Source organism: Lagenorhynchus albirostris, chromosome 2 (assembly GCF_949774975.1).
Source record: "Lagenorhynchus albirostris chromosome 2, mLagAlb1.1, whole genome shotgun sequence".
NCBI lineage: Eukaryota > Metazoa > Chordata > Mammalia > Artiodactyla > Delphinidae > Lagenorhynchus > Lagenorhynchus albirostris.
The window spans coordinates 38,707,078-38,735,000 of NC_083096.1; the positions used below are offsets into that span (position 1 = coordinate 38,707,078).

Genomic DNA, 27,923 nt, shown 5'->3' on the forward strand with positions numbered 1-27,923 from the left:
CAGTTTTCTTGGTTTTCCTTGGTGGCTGCCGAAGTCCTGGACGTGGAATAGAAACTCTGTTCGGTACTTCGTTTTCCAGTGTAAAGCCTTAAAAGACCCTCGTGGATCAAGTGAACAACTCTTTCCTTTGTCCCAATTTTATTTCTCGTATCTATTTCCATAACCTATTTTCTCATTAAAAAAGCAATACATATGTATTATAGAAAATATGGAAAATATAGAAAAATATAAAGATTATAAAATGATCCATAATTTTATGCCCTCACTATTAAGATTTTACCACATTTGCTTTTAGTCTTTTGTTCCGTACCTAATTTTGTACATGCTTTTTATTCTTTCATGCTGTGTTGTAATTATACTTTTACATACCTATCTCCGGTATGAGAATTTAGGTACATTGAGGGCAGGGACTATTTCTTTTTTTTCTTGTTTTTTTTTTTTGCGGTACGCGGGCCTCTCACTGTTGTGGCCTCTCCCGTTGTGGAGCACAGGCTCCGGACGCACAGGCTCAGCGGCCATGGCTCACGGGCCCAGCCGCTCCGCGGCATGTTGGATCCTCCCGGACCGGGGCACGAACCCGCGTCCCCTGCATCGCCAGGCGGACTCTCAACCACTGCGCCACCAGGGAAGCCCCGGGACTATTTCTTTTGATGATGTTTCTCTAAAGCTTATTTGGAAAATAGTCTTCCACTACATGTGGAGCCAAATTAATGATAGAAGAACAAAAGGAAAGATACACTGAACACATAAATCCCACGTGACATTTACAGACACACCCCATTTTATTGCACTTTGCAGATACTGCATTTTTTTTTTTAACAAACTGAAGGTTTGTGGCAACCCTACGTTGTCAGATGATCAACAGCATTTTTTCTGTTTTTCAGCGATAAAGTATTTTTAAATTAAGGTATGTTCTTTGTCTTTTTAGACATAATGCTGTTGCACAGTTTACTAGACTACAGTATAGCGTAAACATAACTTTTATGTGCACTGGGAAAGCAAAAAATTGTGTGACTCATTTTATTGCAGTGTTCCCTTTAATGCGGTGGTCTGGAACCAAACCTGCAGTACCCTGAGGTCTGCCTGTATAAGTCTGTCATTGTCTTCAGAGTTGTTGAAGGAGCTGTTAGAGTACCCACTGGATGTAGCTGATCTCCATGCTGTCTGCTGGTGTATCTGACAGAAGCATATCTGGGAAAACCTTCACTCTGTGTTGCATCAGGCTTAATGCGAAGCTTATGGCTGATGTTAGGGACACTCTCCTGCCCGTTCCTCATTAATTGCTTGTTTTGATGATCGATGATGTTTACCTGCTGTTCAGTGGTTCTCGACTCCCTGGATGGGACAGCTGCTCTGCCCGTGGAAGAGATCTCCTTCCTGGGAGACTGGATGACGTCCCTCCTTGCCACTCAAGGTTGTTGTCTCCTTGTGACTTTGCAGAGAGGGTGGTACCAGACGGAAAATGAGTACTACTTGCTGCAGTTCACACTGACCGTTCGCTGCCTGTACTACACCAGCTTCAGCCTGGAGCTCTGCTGGCAGCAGCCGCCGGCTGAGCGCACCTTCTGCTCCTTTCCCTGGATGGTGGCCTATGTCTTCTACTACCCAGTCTTCCACAACGGGCCCATCCTCAGCTTCCCGGAGTTCATCGCACAGGTGAGAGCCTTTCGGGGATTGGATGGGTGTTTCTGCAGATGATGCTTCTGTCTTTGTTGCTGTGCTCATCCGTGAGTCTTCTCATACAGGGGTGCCCACAAGTTTAAGAACACACGTTATTGTCATGATTTCTGATAATAAATGAAATACTTCTGGGAAATAAGCCTTCAAAATAAAGGTCAGCTTATCTCTTGTGCCTGTTGGTTGTAGGAGCTCCCACCCGGATTCTCTGTGGACTGTGGCAGCCAGAAATAATAACTGGGCACAGCCAGGAACTTCGGGGTAGGCATCCCCTGCAGGGCCATCCCAGAGAAAGAAAACTGGCTTCTCGTGATATTACTTGGAAAGTGGAAGGAGGAACTGGCTAAGCTCTTGTTTGGCAAATAATAGTTGCCCTTTTATTTTCACAGACTGCTTATGAAATAGCTCTGCCGTGGCCTGGGAATTGTTCAGGGCGATCTGGATGGGATAACAGAGTGGAGTTGAAGAGGGTTTGAGAGCAGTGGTGTGCTTTCGGGTCTGGGTGCCTGTTTCTGCCCAGGATCTCGCCTCCCTACTTCTGGACAGCAGCCTTGTCTGGACAGCAGCCTTGTCTGAAGCTCATGGGAAGCCACCTTCGTCATTGCCACCTCACTTTTCCTCCTAGCTCGGGTTTTCTTCCTCATTCCACAGCTAGCCTCGTGGAACACGTGTACTAAGTTAATTCACCTGAAGTGTGAGTAATCAATTGATGTTCCCGAAAAACAGTGTTTCTCAAAGGACATTCCTGTCTCCCTCCCCCCAACAAAACAATCCCCATGGAGGAGAGAACAATAATACGTACGCACACACAGTGCACACATGCGCAAGCACACACATGTACACGTGTGCACACACACTGGGGCCTGGACACGTAGTTCGAAGAGCAGGGCCAGCAGCAGTGTTTGACATTTTCGGAGGGCAACCCGAAAGGTGCCCCCTGCACAAATAGGAGGGTTCTTAGAAATCCCTTATTTCGTCTTAAAAATTTCACTGAGTTGCACATTGTACTCAGAAGTATATTTCTGCATTATAACAATAACTTAATGTTTAAAAATTACCAGTTAAATCATTGAATGTTTTCCTCTCTGCAAATCTTTAAATGAAGTTGATATTCTGGGCAGATGTATGTTTAGTACATGGTTTCTCATACCTCAGTTTGGGTTGTCTAGGATCGCTCTTTTGCCGTGAAGGAATTTGAAATCTGTGTTTGAAAATCATGGTTAAAATTGTGTAAAAGAAAGAGGTGGTTTAGTGATGGCAGCTGATCTCCTAACTCAGTGATTCTCCAAGTGTGGTCCCTGGACCAGCAGCTACAGTATCACCTGGGAAGTTGTCAGAAATGCACATTCTCAGGCCCCTCCCCAGACCTAATGAATCAGGAACCCGGGGGCGGGGCCCAGCAGCGCGGTCCCAATGCTGTTAGAGGTAGAGAACCACTATCCGAAGTTCTTAGAAGAGCAGGGGGTTGGGTGAGGGTGGGGTAGACCCGGGGTAGGGTGGGTTCAGGTTCTCCGAATTTTGTCTCCTTTACAACCTCCTTGCCACTGTAAGTTTTTAATTCTAACGTTGCAGTCAATAACTTTTGGACTAAACATCCACAAGCACACCCCCATCCCTCCCTTGAAGACAGATAATTCTCAGAGAAACATAGACTAAACCCATTAAGAGGAAACAAATTGGGACTTCCCTGGTGGTGCAGTGGTTAAGAATCCGCCTGCCAGTGCAGGGGACACGGGTTCGACCCCTGGTCCAGGAAGATCCCACATGCCGTGGAGCAACTAAGCCCGTGCGCCATGACTACTGAGCCTGCGCTCTAGAGCCCGCGAGCCACAGCTACTGAGCCCGTGCACCACAACTACTGAAGCCCGTGCGCCTAGCGCCTGTGCTCCGCAATGAGAAGCCCGCACACCGCAGTGAAGAGTAGGCCCCGCTCGCCACAGCTAGAGGAAGCCAGTGCGTAGCAACCAAGACCCAATGCAGCCAAAAATAAAATAAATAAATTTATATATATAAAAAAAGAGGAAACAAATTATTTTCCTAACTGCCTCTTATCCATTAAGGAGCGAAGCCCTATGGGATCTGTACTTTGTTGTTAGGCAAATCATCATTCTTCTTAGTTCTCGTCTGTCTCCTCCTTTCTGATTGTACCCTGTAGGGTCTTGAGGGAATATGAGAGGCGGGTCTCAGGGTCCTGAATATGTTACACAGAGGCGAGCTTTGAGATTATCGCTCACCTACATCCTTAGCCAAAGGCTCTTGTTTTTGAGTTTCAGCCTGGGGAAATGAAGGGGTTTCTCCCTGTAGGGAGTCAGGTCTGGAGATTCCAGGTACTATCTATGGCCCCTCTCTCTGTTTTTTTTACCCCTTTCAAAGTGGTAGCAATTGCCGAAAGCAGGGAACTCAAAAAGGCAAGTTGAAACCTTTCTCTGTGGTCTGAGAAGATTCATAGAAAAGTCAGTCTAGAAAAGGCAAAATGTTTAATAAGCTACAGGGCAATAAAAACAAGCCAGGTGGTTTCTGCAGTTGCTGGGGGTGACCTCGTGTGAGAAAAATGGGTCTAAAAGGAGAGCAGTTAAACTAGGGAGCTAATCTAGTAGTGAAAGGGCTCCTTCAGAGAAGCCGGGAGGGGGCAGAAGAAAGCCAAATGGAAGAGCTTGTAAGTAAGGTTTGCTCTGAACGAGTGCTTGTGTGAATGAATAAATGTTAATAGGAAATGGTAGTATTGAAATTTTGGCTCTTAGCTTCTCAGGTCAACACTCACAAACTCTAAAGAGCAGGGAGAGACTTGCCACCAGGGGGCAGCAGAGCCTCACCGTGGAGACGAACCCAGCTGGGCAAACCACAGTCCATAAATTTACAGTACTAGGCCCACCCTGGGAGAATGTTCTCTTTCACCCAGTTTTTTTTTTTTTTTTTTTAGTGTGTAAATTTACATATCCAAGATGAGTCAAGTATAGAAGAGGTGCCTCTGTAATGTATGGCATGTGAAATGTGTACACATCAATCATGAACAGGGGAAAATGTGCCTGTCAACAGGCCTCAGTGCCTTAACTTGAAGGCCATCTCTGATGGCATTTGGAGTTTCAGGAATATGGGCCCCGTTTATTTTTCTCCCAGGGTTCTATGGAACTCAGATACGGAGCCGGGGGTGAGGTCGGGGGACAGGGTCGGGGAGGTCTAGGGAAAGGCAGGAAATGCTGTTTATTTGCTGAGCTGGGAGCCTGGGGCCACTACATCTTAACTCTGAGCAGGTTGAATCCTGCAGTGAGGGAGGAGCTGATATGGGGGGGACGGTGAGCCTGGGTGTGGGAGGACCAGGGGGTTTTCCTTGCTGAGGGCTGTGTTCCTGCCCCGAGGGGAGGAGCCAGTGCTCAAATAGGGAACTAGGTTGGTGGTTAAGAGCAAAGACTCTTGCGCCCAGTCCTATTGTTACAGGGTTTGAATCCCTGCTCTGCTTTGGCTTGAGAGCTTTTGGTGAGTTACTCACCTTAGTTGTGACTCAGTTTCCTTATCAATGAAATGGGAAGAGTAATAATACCTCCCTCATAGGGTTGTCATAAGGATTAAACGATTTTGTATAGATAGTGGGGCTTGACATGTAACACTATGAGGTGTTAACTATTACTATTATTGTTGTTATTGTTATCCAGAAGCAGGGGCATTTCTAGGATAAGTTGTTGGAGGAGGGCATTGAAAGGATGTGACCACTGGTTGACCTGCAGTCTGGACCTGGGCTGTTGGAGGCTCTTCCCCCCTCCCCTGCCCTTGGAATATACGTTCTGCCTGCCATTCCCACACTAGGAGCCATTTCAGGGACATAGCCTTGACCTTGAAAGAGGAAGGTGTTGTTGAGACCATCTGAACTGACTATGTGACTAAACCCAGGTAAGGCCTCTATTTAAACTTTAAAATTCTGGCCAGTGGATGCAGAGATCTACTTGCCTTTCAGCGCCCAAGACAAGGCTCATCTGTAAGCTCCCTTGCTTATTAAACCTGCCACCTGCCAACCCGGAATGGTCTGGCTGTTTTTCTTTGGTCTCTCCTCGCCCTCTGTGTACAAGGGGCCAGTTGCAGATTTCACCCAGGGAAGCTCCCGAGGGTGAGAACTAACATAAGTTTAGGCCAGAACTGAGGCCCTGGGTGTCCAGGCTGATAGGTGAGGGCAGCAGCAGGGGCCATTCTGGGCAGGATTCTGGGCAGGGACCATCCTTGATCTCAGAGGAGGCCAGCGGAAGACAGATGCAGGCAGTGGCTGCAGGTGCAGGGGTGGGCCCAGCCCCTGAAGGACCAGGCCTGGCAGTCAGCGTCCCAGACAAACCACTCAGGGTATGGGGTGGGCTCTGGTTCTAGGGCGCATCTGGAATGGTGCTAACTGTGAGAAGTAACCCTAACTGAGCACTTACTCCTAACCAGGCTTTCCATGTTCTGATGCCTTTCATCCTGGCAACAACCCCAGGAGAGAAGCACTGTCGTTACTCCCACTTCACAGACGGTAACACGGAGGCAAGGACAGGCTAACGCAATGCGCGTTGGGGTGGGAGGGACGAAGACCAGACAGAGCCTTGTCGCCAGCTTGGGGAGCCGCACAGGAGTTAGAGGGAGGAAGCAGTGTGGCCTGGTGGACGTGCGGGTCTGGAGGCTCAAGCTGGCCAGACCGGGTCCCAGTCCTGTGACAGCTACACCAACTGCAGGCCCTACTTGCTGTTCTGCCAGAGACCACTCGGTACTACTGGCCTTGGTCCGGATGCTGGGGAGGGGCAGTGAGGGTCTGATTAGGGAATGATTTCCTGGGAGTAGGGGTACGGTCTATGACCCTGGGCTGGAGAGAAGCTCCCGTGTTACAAAGGAACAAGACGCGGGCTACAGTGCCCTTGACCCAAGCGTGGAGGTTGTAGCAGAGGTAACTCAGTTGAACAGTTGCCTCTGGGGAAGGCTTCTGTTTGCTGCTCTCCAACATGGGTATTATTCATATGCGAAAGAAAAGAACCTTTCATCTTTGAGCACTGTCATCTTTAATCATTAGAATATCTTGGAAGGGCTTCGATATTCCTTTTTATGCAATTTGCATGAAATGACGTTTTAAAATACAACGTGTTTTAAAATGCGCTTCGCAGATGAGTTAAGGTGTATTTTTTAGTGGAGCCTTAACTAAAAATTCCCATTGACGGCAGTTTCCCGTGGTCTTAAGATTGGCACTCCCCTCGGTTTGAAATACCTCAAGTGAAACGCTTTGCGTGCAGAGGTTGAATAGTGAGCAACCCTGCTCGTTAGGTGAGCTGTGTGTGGTGTGTCTTTTCCCGCTGCTGAATTGACAAGGGACAAATATAAATGGGCTGTAATAACAGCACAACTCTGAAGAAAGACTAATAACCATGTTTTTAAGTAAAAGCGAATAGAATGAAAAATTGGATTGTTTTCCTTCTGCTCTGTTTACTTGTGCAATTAAGGAATAGACGTTTCTCTTACTCTGGATGGGAAGGCATCCAGCATCAAAAAGGGAGCATTGTAGAGATAAGTCCAGCCCTTCTGGTCCAGTGGTGACACATAAGTATGCCTTTCTATTTTTATTTTATTTTATTTTTTCGGTACGCGGGCCTCTCACTGTTGTGGCCTCTCCCGTTGCGGAGCACAGGCTCCGGATGCGCAGGCTCAGCGACCATGGCTCACGGGCCCAGCTGCTCTGCGGCATGTGGGATCCTCCCGGACCGGGGCACGAACCCGTGTCCCCTGCGTCGGCAGGCGGACTCCCAACCACTGCGCCACCAGGGAAGCCCATAAGTATGCCTTTTTAAACCTGGAGAGCGAGTTTGGCCCTGGGGAAAGTAGGGAAGTCATTATTGGGAGGCCAGTCAGGCACAAAATGCACCTCATGTTTCTTCTTAATTACAGATACTCGTGTCTTTTTAGACCGTGCATTGTTTGGGGAAGGAAAGGAGGGCCTCTGGACTGACCTTGAGTTGTGGTCGCCTGGAGCTGGAGGTGATCGGACAGACTTATTTTCCTGATGGCCCGGCGTGGCTGTTGTTCTGATCTCACAGTGGCTTCCCTCCTGTCTAGATGCTTCTCCTCTCCCTGGGACGGGGCTGCACACCCAGTGGTGCTCCAAGGCCTCGGGTGCAGTTCTGGTCTTCAGGGGACCTGAGCTTGGGGTTGGGCAACTGCTCAGGGGCCTGCAGGCCATGTGCATCGTTGCTTATTTGGGAACACTGGAGACAGTTGTGCAAAGATTGTCTTTTGTCAGCACTGCTTTTGAGGTCGTTATCACATTCATTCAGGGAATCTGCTTTCCTCCAAGAGTCTGGCACCAAGAAAGGCCCCTTCTGTTGGCCTGGAATGGTTTTAGGTGCCTCTTCATGTCTTAGCTTCCCCAGTTGCCTTGGTGTGAACTGTTCTAGCCTCCACAGACTAATGGACACTGTATTCGTAATTGTTTCTTCATTTGCTGATGGTCATTTGGTCAAAATGAGTTTGCTTTAGAGAGCTGAAAAAGGGTTGAGAACGAACAAAGGGCAACTCAGCGTGTAACTAAGAAAGTCTCCGAGTGAGGTGGGAAGGTTAGGAGAAATAAAGATGGGTAGCACAAAAGAGAGACAGGCTTGCTTGTTCATAGAGAGGATGCTGGGCTTCCCTGGGGAGGTCCTGAGACTCGGCATTTTTTACAAGAAGCCTGCAGAAACAGAGGGCTTTCCTCTTTAACAGAGAGGACCAAAGTCTTCACGATATCATAAAGTTACATTACTTTTTGCCCTGATTACAAAAATAATAATAGTTAAAAAATAACAAGAATCTTAGTATCCAAAGATTACCATCACTGCTGCCATTTTGGTGTCTGTGTCCAGCCTTCCTTTATTTATGCACATTTATATCAAAAAATAGTTTGCACGGCTACGTAAGATTGAGGCGCACTCACTCATGCATTTAACCAAGCCCCAAGCCCATACTGTTGGAAGTTTGGGTTATTTCCTTTTTCTTCTCAATTATATAATGCAGACACGAGGGATCGGGCAGGTAGGGGGTCTCTCACTGAGGATTTCTCCATCCACCGGCTTGTCGATGCTCTGCTCCAGACTCTGTAGCATGTAGCATGCACGCTTGACGTAGGATTCATATGAAAACCACCCTCAGTTATGCCTAGAGAGGGAAAGGGGTCTGCATTGGGTCGCTGTGCTGCGGCTATAATTGCAGTGAGCTGTGATCCCTGCAAGACTGCAAACCCATCTGTGCCCCACCTTCCTTCCTGGATAACCTTCCCAGCTAGCGCTTCCCCTGTCAAACTTGGCTGGGTAGATCCTTCAAAGCAGTTACTTTTGTTTCCTAATAAATATCTTTCTGAGGTGAACTGAAGAAAATGCAAGGAAATTCCTGTTAATTTGATCAACTTACATTAAAAAATTGAAAACAACAGCTTTCCTGGGCGTAGCTAACCAAGCAGATGGCAAAAGGGGGAAAGCCATTTATGCAGTTTCACTGCGCCAGCCAGAATTTCTTGGTCTGGTTTCTTGTTGTAAGAGGACCGTTTGAGACCGTGATAGAATAGATGCTCAAGAATGGAATAGAAATTAACTCCTTGGCGTGTAGATAGCCCATCACCTCTAAGGGCAGTGCCTGCCGCCCCTCCTGGCTGCCGTGGGACCCACTGCGCCTTGATGGTTAGAGGAGAGGAGAAGTTAAGCATGTCAGGATCACCTTCCCCTAGGGATGGGCCTCTCGTTCATGTAGTGTCTGGAGCCCTAATTGTCAAGCCCTTGCTGAACCAGGTCCATAGCCTCTGCCAGCTAATGTGTGCAGATACAACTTCCTAATTAAGGCCATCACTTCACCTCTGCATTTCCAGGCAGCCTTCAGTCTAATAAAATCGTGTCAGTGTAAGATCCGGAAAACGTATACGTGCTCTCTTGTTCTTCTGTGTTTGTCTAGGACACATCAGGAACTGCCCTCCAGCCTGGGTTTTGGGCAGGGCTGCCGCTGGGGTGAAGGGATGCGGAATCCCTTCTTGGTTCTCAGCACTGGGCTAGCTTGTGGCCTCCGCCCTTTTCTTGCTCTTGGACAGAGTTTTCTAGCTTGGACATGACTTAAAAATTTTTTTTTTAATTGAAATATAGTTGATTTACAATGTTCTGTTAGTTTCAGTTGTACAGCAAAGTGATTCAGTTATCTATCTATCTATTCTTCTTTAGGTTCTTTTCCATTATAGGTTATTACAAGATATTGAACATCTTGTAATATATTACTGTGTCTACCGTAGGTCCTTGTTGGTTATCTATTTTATATATAGTAGTGTGTATCTGTTAATCCCAAACTCCCAATTTATCCCTACTCCCTTTTCCCTTTGGTCACCGTAAGTTTGCTTTCTATGTCTGTGGGTCTATTTCTGTTTTGTAAATAAGTTCATTTGTCTCATAATTTTTAGATTCCACACATATGTGATATCATATGGTATTTGTCGGACATATTTTTTTTTTACCCGAGAACGCCGAGTGTTCCCGAGGCAAACTAAACCAGCCCTCCCTTAGAAGATACAGCGAAAATGAAAATTTATAAAAACGTTGTCTAGGGGACTCTGAAAGGTTTTAAGAATGGAGGTGAGGCTTCCCTGGTGGCGCAGGGGTTGAGAATCTGCCTGCCGATGCAGGGGACACGGGTTCGAGCCCCGGTCTGGGAGGATCCCACATGCCGCGGAGCGACTAGGCCCGTGAGCCACAGCTACTGAGCCTGCGTGTCTGGAGCCTGTGCTCCGCAACAAGAGAGGCCACGACAGTGAGAGGCCCGCGCACCGCGATGAAGAGCGGCCCCCGCTCGCCACAACTAGAGAAAGTCCTCGCACAGGAAAGAAGACCCAACACAGCCAAAATAAATTAATTAGTTAATAAACTCCTACCCCCAACATCTTCTTAAAAAAAAAAAAATGGAGTTGCCATCTAATGACTTCTTCTGTTTCTACTTTAGATGCAGCAGCAGGAGCAGGGCTCGCCCAAGGCCGGCCTTCCCACCCTTGCCCGGGGACTGGGCCGCCTCCTCTCCTGTTGGTGGCTGGCGGAGCTGATGGTTCATCTTATGTACATGCACGCCATCTACAGCAGCACCTCCCTCCTGAGGGCCGTCTCATGTTGGACCTTAGGTAATGGTGGAAATCACTGGCGGTAGAACAAGCATCGATAGCTTCACGGCGAAGCTGGACGGGGGGCAGACAGGGGTGTAGTTGCCTTGAGCAAACCCTCCTTTTTTTTCACCTTGTTCCTCTTGTGGCCGAGGTGACGCATGTGTGAGGTGGCTGACAGAGGTGAGGGTCAGGCTTGGTGGTCTTGGAACCAAGGATGGTAGCAATCCCTCTTCCTAATGGAATCCTGCTAAGTTCAGCTGGGTCCGCATCTTCCTGGTATGGCCAGCATTGCACTTGACAGGAGAAGGCAAGAGATGCTGGGTGTAGCCTTGTAGCCCCTGCTAAGAGGTAATGCTTTAAGACCGAGTTCTGCAGTAATCCTTGTTGTTTTCCTGTATGATATAAAGCAAAGAGCATGAGCTTTAGAGTCAGACAGATACAGGTTTTTTTTTTAATTGAAGTGTAGTTGATTTACAATGTTGTGTTAGTTTCAGGTGTACAGCAAGTGATTCAGTTATATATACATATATGTGTGTGTGTGTGTATATATATATATATATATATATATATATATTCTTTTTCAGATTCTCTTCCCTTATAGGTTATTACAAAATACTGAGTATAGTTCCGTGTGCTATACAGTAGAACCTTGTTGGTTATCTGTTTTATATATTGTAGTGTGTATCTGTTAATCCCAAACTCCTAATTTATCCCTCCCCCCACCCCCAGCTTTCCCCTTTGGGAAACCATAGTTTGTTTTCTATGTCTGTGGGTCTATTTCTGTCTTGTAAATAAGTTCATTCGTATCATTTTTTTAGATTCCACATATAAGTGATAGCATATGATATTTGTCTTTCTGTTTGGCTTACTTCGTGTAGTATGATAAAATCTAGGTCCATCCATGTTGGTGCGAATGGCATTATTTCATTCTTTTTTATGGCTGAGTAATATTCCGTTGTCTATATGTACTACATCTTCTTTATCCATTCACAGCCAGACATAGGCTTGAACCTCGGCTCCACCAGTCGCTAGTGGGCAACCTTTGGCAGCTTGCTACAACTGTCTGCACGTTCACCTGTCAAATGAGCAGACTCACCTTTGCAGGGTTGTTTGGAGGATTAAGTGAAACCATGAAGGTGAAGGGCTTACCTCGTAAAATGTCTGATAGATAGAATTAATGGTGTGTTCTTATGTAGGCCCCTCTGTTGGCCCCTTTTTCTTGTTTGCCCATTTCTTTCTGTCTGCAGGTAGGTGGGCTGGAGGTCTTATTTCCTTAGCAGGACACAGTCTCCAGTATAAGACTTTTCTGTGGAGATGCTATCATTCTTTATTCCTCGGGCCGAAACATCAGAGAACATGCTCCTTTCTGAACGAAATCTTTTCATTTCTTTGCACTCCTTTCAAGAACTGAAATTCAGCCCCGTGGTCTGACCTCCAGCCTGTGGCTCCAATGGGAAATGAGCGATCTTCCGGCCAGATTAAGCTCCCTGCCGAGGGCAAGAGTAATAGCCTGACTCCTTATCTGTTTGGTGATTTATAGATTTAAAAAAAAAATCTTGATTGCCCTTGTTATCACACATGCTGAATCAGAATGTTTTCAAGGAAGATGCCTTTTAGGACTGGAAAAATGCTGAGTTGTTTTAATGACAGTCTGTTCTTCCCAGACAAAATCTTTTTTCATACTTGGGGGTAACTAATAATCCAAGGCTTTAATGATACACTTAGGCAAACAAAATAGGATTAAGTGATGGCTTATGCTAAATCATAGCCCAGTTGTACTGCATCCAAATTAAGAGATTGTATCCGTTTGGGTGATTTTAACTATGAAAACTGGAAAGCAAAACTGAAAATGGGGTTTAAACGAAAAGGAAAAGTTATCTCAGACAGCTATTACTCCTAAGGTCAGCACTAAGGGTGGTAAATCCAGTGACAAAGAAAAGTCATTAGGGGTCCATTTGGGTACCAACCACTCAGCTTAAGAGCTAACCAGAATCCTACAAGCCCTTTGTTTGCACCCATAATAACCCCATCACCTCCTTTCACTCCCTCCACAAAGATAACCTGACTTTTGGGTTTATCATTCCCTTTTTATAAAATCTTTTTTTTTAAAAATAGACTTTATTTTTAGAGCGATTTTGGATTTATAGCAAAACTGAGAGCAAAGTACAGAGATTTCCCATATATCCCCTGCCCCACACGTGCACAGCCTCCGCCAGTATCAACGTTCCCACCAGTGTGGTACATTTGTTACAATTGATAAACCTACAGTGACACGTCATTATCACCCGAAGTCCATCTTTACATTAGGATTTACTCAGTGTTGTACAGTCTGTGGGTTTTGACGGATGTGTAATGACGTGTATCCACTCCTATAATATGAGACAGAGTAGTTTCACAGCCCTAAAAATTCTCTGTGCTCTATTCATCCCTCTCTCCCCTTTAATCCCTGGCAGCCACTGATCTTTTTACCATCTCCATAGTTTTACATTTTCCAGAATGTTGTTGTATAGTTGGAATCATACGGTATGTAGTTTTTTCAGATTGACATATTTCACTTAGTGATATGCATCTAAGGTTCCTCCATGTCTTTTTATGGTTTGATAGATCATTCGTTTTTAGTGCTGAATAATATTACATTGTCTGGATGTTCCACAGTTCATTTATCTGTTTGTCTACTGAAGTACATCTCAGTTGATTCTAAGTTTTGCAGTTATGAATAAATTTGCTATAGATACCCACGTGCAGAGTTTTATGTGGCCATAAGTTTTCAACTCCTTTGGAGTGATTATATGGTAAGAAAATGTTTATTTTTGTAAGAAACTCTCAAACTGACATTTTTCAAGCTGGCTTTTTTTTTTTTTTTCCTTACCTGCAAGTTATGAGTGCCTGCTACTGCACATACTTGCCAGTATAACAGTCCTTTATCAGGTGTGTCTTTCGCAAATATTTTCTCCCAGTCTGTGGCTTATCTTCTCTTTCTCTTGACGGTGCCTGTAACAGAGCAAACGTTTTTAATTTTAATGAAATCCAGCTTATCAATTATTTCTTTCATGGATCGTGCATTTGGTGTTGTATCTAAAAAAATCCACCATCCCCAAGGTCACCTAGGTTCTCTCCTGTGTCATCGTCTAAGAGTTTTAGAGTTGTGTGTTTTATGTTTAGGTCTATGATCTATTTGGAGTTAATTTTTGTGAAGGGTGTAAGAAATTAGACATGAATTTCTTCCAGCACCATTTGTTAAAAAGACTGTCTTTGCTCCATTATGTTGCCTTTGCTCCTTTGTCAAAGATTGGTCGACTTTATTTATATTTATGAGTCTATTTCTTGGCTCTCTGTTTTGTGCCATTGATCTTTTTGTTTATTCTTTCACCAGTGTCACACTGTCTTGATTAATGTAGCTTTAAAGTAAGTCTCGAAGTCAGATAGTGGCAGGCCTTTGACTTTCTTCTTCTTCTCCAACGTTGTACTGGTTATTCTGGGTCTTTTGGCCTCTCCGCATAAACTTTAGAATCAGTTTGTCGATATCCACTAAATAACTTGCTAGGATTTTGATTTGGATTGCATTGAGTCTATAGATGGAGTATGGAAGAATTGATATCTTGTTATCTTGAGTCTTTCTATCCATGAACATGGCTGTCTTTCCATTTATTTAGTTCTTCTCTGATTTCTTTCATCAGACATTTTTAGTTTTCCTCATATATAACTTGCACATATTTTGTTATATTTATATTTATACCTGAATTTTTTGGGGGGAGTACTAATGTAAATGGTATTGTGTTTTTAGTTTCAAATTCCACTTGTTTATTGCTGGTAAATAGAAAAGTGATTGACTTTACTATATTAACCTTATTTTGTACAACCTTGCTACAATTTCTTATTCCAGGAGATTTTTTTGTTGTTGTTGTTTCTTTGGGATTTTCTACATAGACAATCATGTCATCTGCAAGGAAAAGTAATTTTTTCCTTCCCAAATATATGTTTTTTTGTTTCATTTTCTTCTTTTATTGAATTAGCTAAGACTTCCAGTATGATATTGAAAAGGAGTGGTGAGAGGGGACATCCTTGTCTTTTTTCCTGTTTAATCTCCAAGTATTTTGAGATGTCCTAGCTATATATTGTTGATTTCTAATTTAATTCGATTATTATCCATTATTATCTGAGAGCAGACATTGTATGATTTCTGTTCTCTTAAATTTATTTAGGTGTGTTATATGGTCCAGAATGTGATCTGTCTTGGAGAATGTTCCATGTGAGCTTGAGAAGACTGTGTGTTCTGTTGTTGGATAAAATAGCCTATAGATGTCAATTATATCCACTTGACCGATGGTGCTGTTGAGTTCAACCATGTCCTTACTGATTTTCTGCCTGATAAATCTGTCCATTTCTGTTAGAGGGGTGGTGAAATCTCTAATTACAATAGTTGGATTCATCTGTTTCTCCTTGCTTTTCTATCAGTTTTTGCCTCACATCTTTTGACCCTCTGTTGTTATGCAAATACGTATTATATATTATTATGTCTTTTTAGAGAAGTGACCCTTTTATCATTATGTAATGCCCCTTTTTATCTCTGATAATTTTCCTTGCTTGGAGGTCTGATGTGTCTGAAATATATCTACTCCAGCTTTGATTAGTCTTAGTATGGTATATCTTTCTCTATGCCTTTACTTTTAACTTAACTGTATCTTTATATTTAAAGTGGGTTTCTTTTAGGCAATATATGGTTGGGTCCTTTTTTTTTTTTTTTTTTTGCGGTACGCGGGCCTCTCACTGTTGTGGCCTCTCCCGTTGCGGAGCAACAGGCTCCGGACACGCAGGCTCAGCGGCCATGGCTCACGGGCCTAGCCGCTCCGCGGCATGTGCGATCTTCCCGGACCAGGGCACGAACCCGTGTCCCCTGAATCGGCAGGCGGACTCTCAACCACTGCGCCACCAGGGAAGCCCGGGTCCTAGTTTTTGATCCACTCTGATAATCTCTATCTTTTAATGGATATATTTAGACCATTGATGTTTAAAGTGATTATTGATATGATTGGATTATTATCTATCATGTTCGTTACTCTTTTCTATTCATCGCCCTTGATTTTTGTTCCTATTTTTATGTTTCATTCTTTGTTTGCCTTTTTTGTTTTTAATTAAACATTTTATATCATTCCATTTTCTTTATTTTCTTAGCATATCAAGTATACCTCTTTTTTAACTTTCTTAGTAGTTGCCGTAAAATTTGCAGTATACATTTACAACTACTCTGAATCTATTTTCAGATAACACAATATCACTTAACAGGTACTGCAAGTACCTTAAAATATTCCTGATTGTTCCTTATAATAAAATATTCCTAATTCCTCCCTCCTGTCGTTTGTGTAATTACTATCGTTCATTTTACTTATATATAAACTGTAGTGGTAAATACATTGTTGCTTTTATGATTTTGAACAAACTGTTATTTGTTAGATCAAGAATGGAAAAGAATTAGCAAAGGTTTTATTTTACCTTCATTTATTAGCTCTTCCCTTCTTTATATAGATCCATGTTTCTAACCTATATCATTTTCCTTCTCTCTGAAGAATTTCTTTTAACATTTCCTGCAAGTCAAGTCTACTGGAAACAAATTCCACCATTTTTGTTTGTCTGAGGAAGGCTTTATTTCTCATTCACTTTTGAAGGGTACTTTCACAGGACCACAGCGTTCTAGGTGGTTGTTTTTTCTCCTGTCAGTACTTTAAATGTTTTCTTCTACTCTCTTTGTTTGCACGTTTCTAGTAGAAGCGGCAGGTAATTCTTGTCTTTGTTCCTCTACAGGTTAGATGTTTCCCACCTCCACCACCTTGCTTCTTTCAGTGTTTTTTCTTCGCCTTTGGTTTTCTGAAGTTTGAATATGATACGCATAGGTGCAGTTTTGGGGGCATTTGTCCTGCTTGGTGTTTCCTGAGCTCCTGGATCTTTGGTTTGGTGTCTCATGTTAATTTGGGGAAATTCTTTGTCATTATTGCTTCAAATATTGCTTCTGTTCTTCTCCTTCTGGTATTCCCATTACATTTATGTTACACCTTTTCTAATTGTCACATAGTTCTTGGGTACTCCATTCTGTGTTTTTTTTCCTTCAGTCTTTTTTCTATTTGCTTTTCATGTTTAGATGTTTTTATTGACAAATCCTCAAGCTCAGAAGTTTTTCCCTCAACTGTATGCAGTCTACTGATAAGCTCTTCAAAGGCTTTCTTCATCTCTGTTCAGTGTTTTTGAGCTCTAGCATTTCTTTGATTCTTAGCGTTTCCATCTCTCTGCTTACATTATCCATCTATTCCTGCATGTTGTCTACCTTTTCCGTTCAAGCTCTTCATATATTAATCATAGTTGTTTTAAATTCCCAATTCGATAATTCCTACATCCCTGCCATATCTAGGTCTGGTTCTGCTGCTTTGTCTGTGTTTTTGTTTTGTTTTTTTGCCTTTTAGTATGCCTTGTAATGTTTTTTGGAAAGGCAGACATGATGTGCTGAGTAAAAAGAACTTTAGTATATAAGGTGTTGGGAGAGGGGAAGTGTTCTTTAGTTCTGTGATTAGGTCTCAGACTTTCAGTGAGTCTATGCCCCTGTGATGTGAACTTCACAAATGAGTCTCAGATTTTTTTCCCCCTATCCTCTTTGGTAGGATGACTAGGGGGTACTGGAGTTGGGTATTTTTTCCATTCATGTGGAAGGCTATATAGCAGACTAGAGTTGGGAATTTTCCTTCCCCCAAGTTGGTAAAGCTCTGATAAAATCCCAGTAGATTAGGCTCTGGTAAAGTAGTTTGTCTTAACAAGGAGGACAGTCCTTGTTAAGAAGAACATATGGACAGGGCTGAGGGGGAGGGGTTGGACTGCAGCTTAAATAAAGGTCTTGCTTGGTATGGGTTACTCTGCTGTACTCAGAGAACTGTGAGTTATAAGGAGAGCTGGACACGGAGTCTAAGGTATAGTGAGAGATTCTGCCAGAAAGACATGAAGGGTTTTTATTAGGAAGAGCTTCTGGAGCATGCTAAGGAGGATTTGTTCTACCTTTTAGGTGATAGGGACCCATGGACGTATTTATATAGTTTAAGTAATTTAAATACCCAAAGAGTGAAAACCACAAAGTATTTAAGGGGAGAGGAAACAGGATTAGATTTGGGGTTTAGAAATATTCTGCTTGCAGTGTAGAATATGAATCAGAGTGGAGTAAAACTAGAAATAGGAAAATCTGAATAGAAAAAGGTCCATGTCTTTATTCAACGAATATTAAAGAGCCAGACAGTGCTTTACATGATGGAACATTAGACTCAGTGAGGAGCAAGGTGATGAAGACTTGAGTGAAGCAGGGAGGTTGGAGAAGAAGGGAGTGATGAGAGGGATGGAGGTACAGTCAATAGGCTCTGCTCACCAATGAGACAGGGAAGATGAGAGAGGGAAGATCTAGGGAATCTTCTGATTTAGAGTTTAGGTGATTGACACTTCCATTCACCAAGAGCAGGGAATATAGGAGGACTGGGAGCAGGTTTTAGGGAAGAATAAAGAGTCCAGTTTTTGACAAGTTATGCTTAAAACTGAACATCCAGGTGGAGACATCTCTGCTACAGTTAGACAGCACTGGAGCTCAGGAGAGGGATTGGGGATGCAGACAGACATTTGAAAGCCATCACGTATATGTGATAGTTGAGTCCATGAGAGTATAGGGATTTCCTAGAAAAATGTGTGGAGTGAGAATAAAGGAGGGCCAACTATAGAACTTGAAGGAATGCCAACATTTCAGAGACAGGCAGAAAAGGAAGAGCCAGCAACAAGTGAGAAGGAATATTAACAAATGAAGGAGGAAGCAGATGGTTTTGCGAAGGTTTCGATAAGAAAGGGAGACTCAATTTATCAGAGGTTGAAGAGAGGCCAAGGAAGAGGGGACTGAAGAGAGTGTTTCATTCTGAAAGTCATTGTTGACTTTGGCCATGTTTGACTTTTTTTGTAGTTGACTTGGTCATTTTTAAGGAGTATAAACCAGGGTAGTAGAATAATCAGAAGTGAGAAAATAGAGGCAGAAGCTAATATTGCTGCTTTAATGGTGTTAAATGATAATGCCTGTTGTGTTCTGTCTCCCTGTCAAGGAAGCTCAGATGGCCTGGCCTGCTTCTCACTTTCTTGTGGCAGACCTGCCACCCCTGTGTCTCTCCTCGGGGTTTCCCTTCCTCCTGGCTGCCATGGGGTTGGAGTAGAGCCTGACAAGCATCCCCTTTCTTTGTGCACAGGATTTCCCCAGCTTCAGGGTTTGGGGGCTAATCCCTCTTGGGATGTTCAGAGAGATAAAGAAAATAAGCATCAGGGAGTGTAAGGCTTACAAAGGCCCTTGGGCCCTGGTCTGCAATTTATGATTTCCTTCTGATATAGTGAAGAAATACTTTTATTTTTTTTATTCTGTTAGGCTTTTATTCTCTTGATGAAAGGGTTCTACCTTCTTCTGCGGTGGCCTTTTTTTCCCACCCTAAAGTTGCAGTTGAATGGGGGGCAGCAGTGCAGACAGAATAAAAGGCGCCTCTTTGTCTCACATGCGAGAAGATATACAACCGGGTTTTCACCTCCAAGGATCTCAGGACTGAGTAACATTCTACTCTCCCCAGAGATGACTCCCTCTGAGCACCACTAAGTAGGGTGAAAGCTGCTTTGGAGAAGAAGCTGTGCCACTACCTTTGGTGTCTGTCCCCCTCAGTGCTCACTAAAGAAGAGTGCACTGCACAGGTGCTTAAGGAGTACTCACATACACGTTCAGGTGAACAAAATAAATCTTCTAGGAATTCTGCCTAGTGAATGTGAGTGATCAGACATTCAAACCAGTGATATTCAACATTCTGCATAAGGTGCCAAAGGGAAATCATCCAAAAAGTGATGAGTGCAGATTCAAATGAGGATGGTGGAGTAGGAGGACACAGAGCTCACCTCCCCCCATGAAAACATCCAAAATACATCTACATGCAGAGCAATGCTCACTGAAAACTAACTGGAGACTGGCAGAAAGACTCTTGCACAACCAAGGCTGGAAGAAAGATCCACATGGAGTGGGGTAGGAAGGGAATAGAAGCGATTAGGTTTGGGACCTGTGCCCCTGGGAGGGGACTCAGAAGAGGAGGGGATTACAGAGGTGGAGGTCCTCCCTTGGAAGTGAGAGGTTTGAGCCACGTGTTGGATGTCGCAGTACTGGGGTCCAACACCAGGAAGACAAGTCTCCTTAGCTGGTTAGAAAGCCAGTGGGACTAACAGGAGGACTGTAAGAAACCTAGACTCCTCTCAGGAAGAGCATGCACACACTTGCTTACTCCTGGGAACAAGGTGGAGAAAGCAGATTGAAACTGCATGGGACTCTGGCTGGTTTTCTGTGACCACCCTCGCATGCACCCCAGCCTGCACTGAGTGTCCACTCTGGCCCCACTTGCTTCGTGATACAGCTCCACACTAGGGTAAGGGCTGTTGCAGCTGAGCGGAGTACTCAGTGGTGAGGGATAGAGCCTGCTTGGACCCGGAATGACATCTGAACAGGGTGGGGACAGCTGTACTGGTCCTTATGGAGGCAGCGCATCAGAAGTGGTCTTGGACTCTAGGGCCAGGACTGCCACAGCCTGAGCCCTGACCCATGCTGAGCTCCTGCTCCAGCCCCTGCTCCAGGCCCTCTTGCTCCAGCACTGCTCTGCTCTGGGGCAGGGGTGCCAGTGCTAGGAGTGGGGAGAGCACACACTTAAAGGGAATGGAACCATCTTGGACCCAACCCTCAGAGCTTCTGCTCCAGCAGCTTGGGGCCCACCCCTGCCCCTTGTAGGGTGGTGGTGGCCACTGAGCAGAGGAGAAGCCCCAGCTCACACCTGGCTCTGTCCCTATCTGCTCCATCTCCAACCCCATCTCCTACCAAGGTGATAGCTGCCAGCACACCCTGGGGAAAGACATGACTCCTGCTCACATCAGATCCAGCTCTCCCACTGTCAGATTCAGGCACTGGGCACACGCAGACTGTATAGGGAGACTCCCACTCAAGAGCACACCTTCAAGACTGGAATAGGTAACTATTTCACCTAATTTCATACAGACAGAGAAAGTTAAGCAAAATGAGAAGACAGAAGAATTTGTTTCAATCGTAAAAACAAGAGAAAACCCCTGAAAAAACAACTAATGAAACAAAAATAAATAATTTATCCTGTAAAGAATTCAAAGCATTAATAAAAAGAATGTTAACTGATATAGGGAAAAGAATTGATGAACACAGTGAGAATTTTAACAAGGAACTAGAAAATATAAAAAAGAACCAGTCAGAACTGAAGAATACAATAACTGAAATGAAAAAACATATTAGAAGGAATTAATAGCAGACCAGGTGATACAGAAGAACGCACAAGTGATCTGGAAGATAGAATAATGGAAGTCACCCAATCAGAATGGCCAAAAAAAAAAACAAATTAAAAAAAATGATAACGGTTTAAGGGACCTCTTGAACAACATCAAGTGCACCAATGGCAAAAGTTAAAGAGAGAATTCTAAAGGCAACAAGAGAAGAACAAAGAGTCATATACAGGGGAACCCCCATAATGTTGTCAGCTGATTTTTCTGCAGAAACTTTGCAGGCTAGAAGGGAGTGGCATGATATGTTTAAAATGCTGAAAGGAAAAAACCTGCAACATAGGATAATCTACCCAGCAAGATTATCATTTAGAATGAAAGGAGAGATAAAGAACTTCTCAGATAAAGCAAAAACTAAAAGTTCATCAATACTAAACCTACCCTAAAAGAAATGTTAAAGCATCTTATCTAAATGGAAAAGAAAAGGCTATAGCAAGGATCAGTAGATGAGGGGAAAATCCCACTCTATAGTAAAGGCAAATATATGTTAAGGGCTGAGGATCAACTACTTAAATAAGCTAGTACAAAGATTAAAAGACAAAAAATTTTAAAATCAACTACAACCACAATAAATAGTAAAGGGATAAACATGAAGATGTAAAATATGACATCAAAAACACAAAATGGGGGAGGGGAGTAAAAAATGTAGATCTTTTAGAACGTATTTGAAATTAAATGACTACCAGTTTAAAACAAGTAGATACAGTTATAGGTCAACATTTATGAACACCATGGTAACCACAAATCAAAAACCTACAATAGATAACAAAAACTAGAGAAAGGAACACAAGCATACCATAAAAGAAAATCATCAAATCACAAGGAAAGAAACTAAAAGAAGAACAGAGAAGGCCTACAAAAACAACCAGAAAACAGGTAACAAAATGGCAATAAGTACATACCTATCAGTAATCACTTTAAATATCAGTTTCTAATCAAAAGATACATGGTGGCTGATTGGATAAAAAAACAAGACCCATTTATATGCTACTTACAAGAGACTCACTTCAGATCTAAAGACACACACAGATTAAAGCGAGGGGATGGAAAAAGATATTTCATGCAAAAAGAAATGACAAGAAAGTGGGGGTAGCAATGCGTATATCAGACAACATAGATTTAAAACAAAGTTTATAACAAAAGACAAAGAAGGGCATTCTATAATGGTAAAGTTATCAATATAAGAAGAGTATATAACACTCCTTATCATATATGTACTCAATAAGGAGCATCTAAATATATAAAGCAAATATTAACAGACATAAAGGGAGAAATTTACAATAATCATTGATAGCAGGGGACTTTAACACCCCACTGACATCTATGGACAGATCACCCAGAAAGAAAATCAGTAAGGAAACATTGGCCTTAAATGACATATTAGATCAGTTGGACTTAATAGATATCTACAGGACATTCCATCCCCAAACAGAAGAAACACATTCTTTTCAAGTGTACATGGAACATTCTCTAAGATAGACCACATTCTAGGTCACAAAACATGTCTCAACAAATTTAAAAGGATACAAATTATATCAGGCATTTTTTTCTGACCACAATGGTATGAAACTATAATTGAAATCAGTTATAGGAAGAAAAATGGGAAAAACACAAACACATGAAACTAAAAAACTAATGGGTCAGTGAAGAAAGCAAAGAGGAAATCAGAAAATACCTCAAGACAAATGAAAATGGAAACACATCTTTCCAAAACCTATGGAATGCAGCAAAAATAATTTTAAGAGGGATGTGTAGAGAGATACAGGCCTATCTCAAGAAGTAAGAAAAATCTCAAATACCCTAACCTACCATCTAACAAATTAGAAAAAGAACAATGAAAAAAGCCCAAAGTCAGCAGGAAAGAGGAAAAATTAAAGACAGAAAAGAAATAAATAAAATAGAGACCAAAAACTGTTAGAAGAGATCGAGGAAACCTAGAGCTGTTTTTTTTAAAAGATAAATAAAATTGATAAACCTTTTGTCAGGCTTATCAAGAAGAAAAGAGAGAAGAACAAAATTTAAAAAATAAAATGAAAGGAGAAATAACAACTGTTCCACAAAAAAATTATAAGAGAATACTATGAACCATTATTTGGCAACAAATTGGACAACCTAGAAGAGATGGACAACTTTCTAGACACATAGACCTTCTGCAGCTGAATCAGGAAGAAATAGCCAATCTCAACAGACTGATGACTAGTAATTAAACTGAATCTGTAATAAAAAAAAACTCCCAGCAAACTAAAGTCCAGGACCAGACAGCTTCACAGTGGAATTCTACCAAACATATAAAGAAGAACTTAGTACCTATCTTTCTCAAACTGTTCCAAAAAAATGAAGGGGTGGGGGCCACTCCCAAGTACATTTGGTGATCCCACCATTACCCTGATACAAAAACCAGACAAGGACAATTCAAAACAGGAAAATTACAGGCTAATATCTTTGATGAACAGAGATGCAAAAATCCTCAACAACATATTAGTAAACTGAATCCAACAGTATATAAAAAGGATCATACACCATGATCAAGTGGAATTTATTCCAGGAATGGAAGGATGGTTCAACATATGCAAATCAATCAATGTGATACACCACATTAACAAAAGGAAGGATAAAAATTACATGATCATCTCAAAAGATGCAGAAAAAGCATTTGACGAAATTCAACACCCATTCATGATGAAAACGCTCATCAAAATGTTATAGAGGGAACATAAATATCTCAACATAATAAAGGCCATTTTTGACTAACCTGCTGCTAACATCATACTGAATAGTGAAAAGTTAAAAGCTTTTCCTCTAAAATCAGGAAAAAGCAAGGATGCACACTCTCGCCACTTCTATTTAACATAGTATTGGAAGTCCTAGCCACAACAATCAGGCAAGAAAAAGAAATGAGAGGCATCCAAGTTGGAAGGGAAGAAGTAAAACTGTCACTGTTTGCAGATGACATGATGCTACATGTAGAAAACCCACCACAAAACTATTAGAATTAATAAATGAGTTCAGTGAAGTTGCAGGATACAGATTAAATACAGAAGTCTATTATAACTTTTTATACATACCATATACAAAAATAAACTCAAAGTGGATTAAAGACCTAACTGTAAGACCAGAAATCATAAAACTCCTAGAAGAGAACATGGGTGGAACAATCTTTGATGTAAATTGTAGCAATATTTTTTTGGATCTTAAGGGTAAGACAAAAGAAACCAAAGCAAAAATAAACAATTGGGACCTAATTAAAAGCTTTTGCACAGCAAAGGAAACTATCAACTAAACAAATAGACAGGGCTTCCCTGGTGGCTCAGTGGTTGAGAGTCCGCCTGCTGATGCAGGGGATGCGGGTTCGTGCCCCGGTCTGGGAGGATCCCACGTGCCACGGAGCGGCTGGGCCCGTGAGACATGGCCGCTGAGCCTGCGCGTCCGGAGCCTGTGCTTCGCAACGGGAGAGGCCAGCGTACCGCAAAACAACAACAACAACAACAACAACAAAAACCAAATAGACAATCTATTGAATGGAATAAAATATTTGCAAATGATATGACTGATAAGGGGTTGATGTCCAAAGTTATAAACAGTTTGTACAACTCAGTACATAAAAAACTTGTTTAAAAAGTGAGCAGAAGGCCTGAATAGACGTTTTTCCAAAGAAGATATACAGATAGCCAACAGTACATGAAAAGATGCTCAAAATAGTTAATCATCAGAAAAATGCAAATCAAAATCACAATGAGACATTATTACCTCACACCAGTCAGAATGGCTATCACTAAAATGTCTACAAATAACAAATGCTGGAGAGGGTGTGGAGAAAAGGGAACCCTCGTACACTGTTGGTGGGAATGTAAATTGGTGCAGTCACTATGAAAACAGTATGGAGGTTCCTAAAAAACTAGAGCTAGAACTACTGTATGATCCAGCAATTCCACTCCTGGGCATATATCTGAAGAAAATGAAAACGCTAATTCGAAAAGATACATGCACCCCAGTGTTCATAGCAGCACTATTTACAGTAGCCAAGATATGGAAGCAGTCTAAATTCCATCAGCTGATGAATGAATAAAGAAGATGTGATATATATATGTATGTATATATATATATATATATACATAAAATGGAATATTAACCATAAAAGAATGAAATTTTGTCATTTGCAACAACATGGTTGGAGCTAGAGGGTATTATGCTTTAGTGAAATAAGTTAGACAGAGAAAGAGAAATAATCTGTTATCACTTATTTGTGGAATCTGAAAAATAAAATGAATGGATATAAGCACATAAAAACAGATGCACAGTTACAGAGAACAATCTAGTGGTTATCAGTTTGGAGAGGGAAGGGGGGAGGGCAAGATAGTGGTAGGGAATTAAGAGACACAAACTACTATGTATAAAATGAGTAAGTAACAAAGGTATATTGTACAAACACAGGGAAATATAACCATTACTTTATAATAACCTTAAATGGAGTATAATCTATGAAATTATTGGATCACCAGGTTGTATACATGAAAGTAATATAATATTGTAAATCCACTATACTTCAATTAAAAAAAAGTGATGACTGCAAAGTTAACAGGAATAGGGGTGTAAATAGAGGTTGTTTACTATGGGATTCATTTGGTTTGGTTAATCCAACAGTGAAGATATTCACAAACTCTGTGGAAGGTATTAAATCCTCTCCTGGTGGGGATGGAAAAAGCAGTGGTGGCTGGCTTGGCCATCAGAGCTCAAGTGTGCCTCACTAATTAAGAGGACTTTAGGAGCTCCATGGCAACAGGTGACATTTGCTTTTCTTTCATTCCCTTTCATACTTTCCTAGAGATGTCAAAATAAGATATTCTTCCCATGTATTTTATCTCTTCTCAGCGAGATGTTGGTTTCTTTTCCCTTCTACTTCAGTTTCCAGTGAGGCTTAGAGCTGCTATAATCAGATTCTCAGGTGGAGACCAGATTCTAGGAAGATCTGCTACATGAACAGAGTGGACAGAGCTTTAGGGGCTATGGGTGGTGCCCATGTCAGGGTTGTGCATACCCTCAAGGGGCTACCTCTGCCCCCTGTGGAGCTGTGGGGCTGTTCCAGCACCTCCATTAGACATATCTTACTAGAAGGATAGAACTTTAGAAAACATCAACATTTAAGAGACGGGTAGAAAAGGAGGATCCAGTGACAAATGAGAAGGAATATTAATAAATGAAGAAGAAAGCAAATGGTTTTGTGAAGGTTTCAAGAAGAAAGCAGTGCTCCATTGATCAGAATTTGAAGAGAGGTCAAGTAAGAGGGGACTGGAAGGAATTCTGTTTCATTTGGCAGTTAAGAAGTCATTGTTCTCTTTGGTCATTTTGGAGGAGTATAAACCGGGGTTGTAGAATAAGGCGGCAGTGAGGACATAGAAGCAGTTTGGGGGGTAACTTTTAACGTGTCTGTTGAGACCAACTAAAAACCATCAGAAGGGCAGACACAAGTGGGAACAGTGACAGTAATTGTACCTTTCTGAAGGCCAACAGGAGGATGAATTCTGTTAAGATGCAGGAATTTACAGGAAGAGGATGCTGACCAGCTCCTCTTCATGTCTGTTGAGTTCAAACAAGATTTAAGTTAAAGCAAGGAGACCTTGTTAGATATGGTCCTCAAGTGCTTTGCCACGGACTGACCTTCAAGAAGATAACACAGCTATCCCTCACGGAGCGCAGAACATGCACATCCTTCTCCAGAGAGGAACAACCCAACAAGAAGTCCAAGTCCGAGTCCAGGCTCTCAGGGGGGTGTCCGTGTCGCCTTGAGTTCTGTCGTAACGATAACATTCTATAACTGTGGGCTCAGTTGTGGAGTTCACCACCAACAGCACACTTTATGTTAAATAGTAGGGGAATGGGCTAGGAGTGAAGAGGAATATTAGTTAAAATTTATATGTGTTGTCCAATAGGGTAGCCACTAGCCATACGTAGCTATTTAAATATAAAATTAAAATCAGTTAAAGTTACAAATCAGTTCTTCATTTGCACTAGTCACTATATTGGACAATACAGGTGTAATCCATTACTCACAATGTTATACCTCAGTATACTGCTACTTAATACCATCAAAGGCATTGCTAGGCAGGCTCAAACTGCACAGATTCTTCTTGTCCAGGTAATAAAGACACCTATGTTGGGTGAAATGAAAAAAAAAATTTATATGTGAATACAGTGCACAGCAAATAAGAAAAATGGTAAATGTTTTAGAGCTAATTCTAATCAGAGGACTTACGACTTTTGTTTTCTACTTTCCATTCCATGTTCTCTTTGCCTTCAATCAGTACCTTTGTTGTTTGGGGTTCTTTGCCCAGTGGTGTGATCGAAATCTCCATTCCTGAGGGCTCTAAGCCCTAGGTGCTTCTATGTATGTTTGGCTGCTGTAGTCTTCCATTAACTAACCAGTAGAAACAGCAATACTGAGAAGCACCCCACAAGTTCCCTCTGTATTCCTTCCTGCCTCCAATGTGTAGGGGTAACTCTGCTTCCCCTTGATAGTGAGGATTAATTTAGCCAGCTAACACCATTATCCCTCTTTGCTTGTTCACCTAGTTCCATGAGGAGCCCCAAATGGCTCCATAATAGTAGCTTTTGATTCAGTGGAATCATCGTGTATTCCCAGATGGAAGCGTGTCCTTGCTGGGTGGTTAAGCCTCTAGACAAGTAGATCAGAGTTGACAGGGATGGGAAGCAACTATTTTAGGAGTGGATTAATAGGTATCATTAATCCACTTCTACTTCTTGGATACCG

The 27,923-nt window shown here is 42.4% G+C and overlaps 1 protein-coding gene across 7 annotated transcripts in view; it reads left to right on the plus strand.

Annotated features, from left to right (window-relative positions):
- Nucleotides 1–27,923, plus strand: part of HHAT (hedgehog acyltransferase) — a 367,203-nt gene that overhangs the window by 79,213 nt on the left and 260,067 nt on the right. For all 7 annotated transcript variants that reach the window (XR_009537066.1, XR_009537069.1, XR_009537065.1 and 4 more), the window contains 2 exons: nt 1,441–1,656; nt 10,624–10,795. Coding sequence is in view for 1 of the 7 variants with exons in the window: in XM_060130771.1 (XP_059986754.1) it covers nt 1,441–1,656; nt 10,624–10,795 (388 nt within the window). In the remaining 6 variants the exon portion in view is untranslated. The remainder of the gene's footprint in view (nt 1–1,440; nt 1,657–10,623; nt 10,796–27,923) is intronic.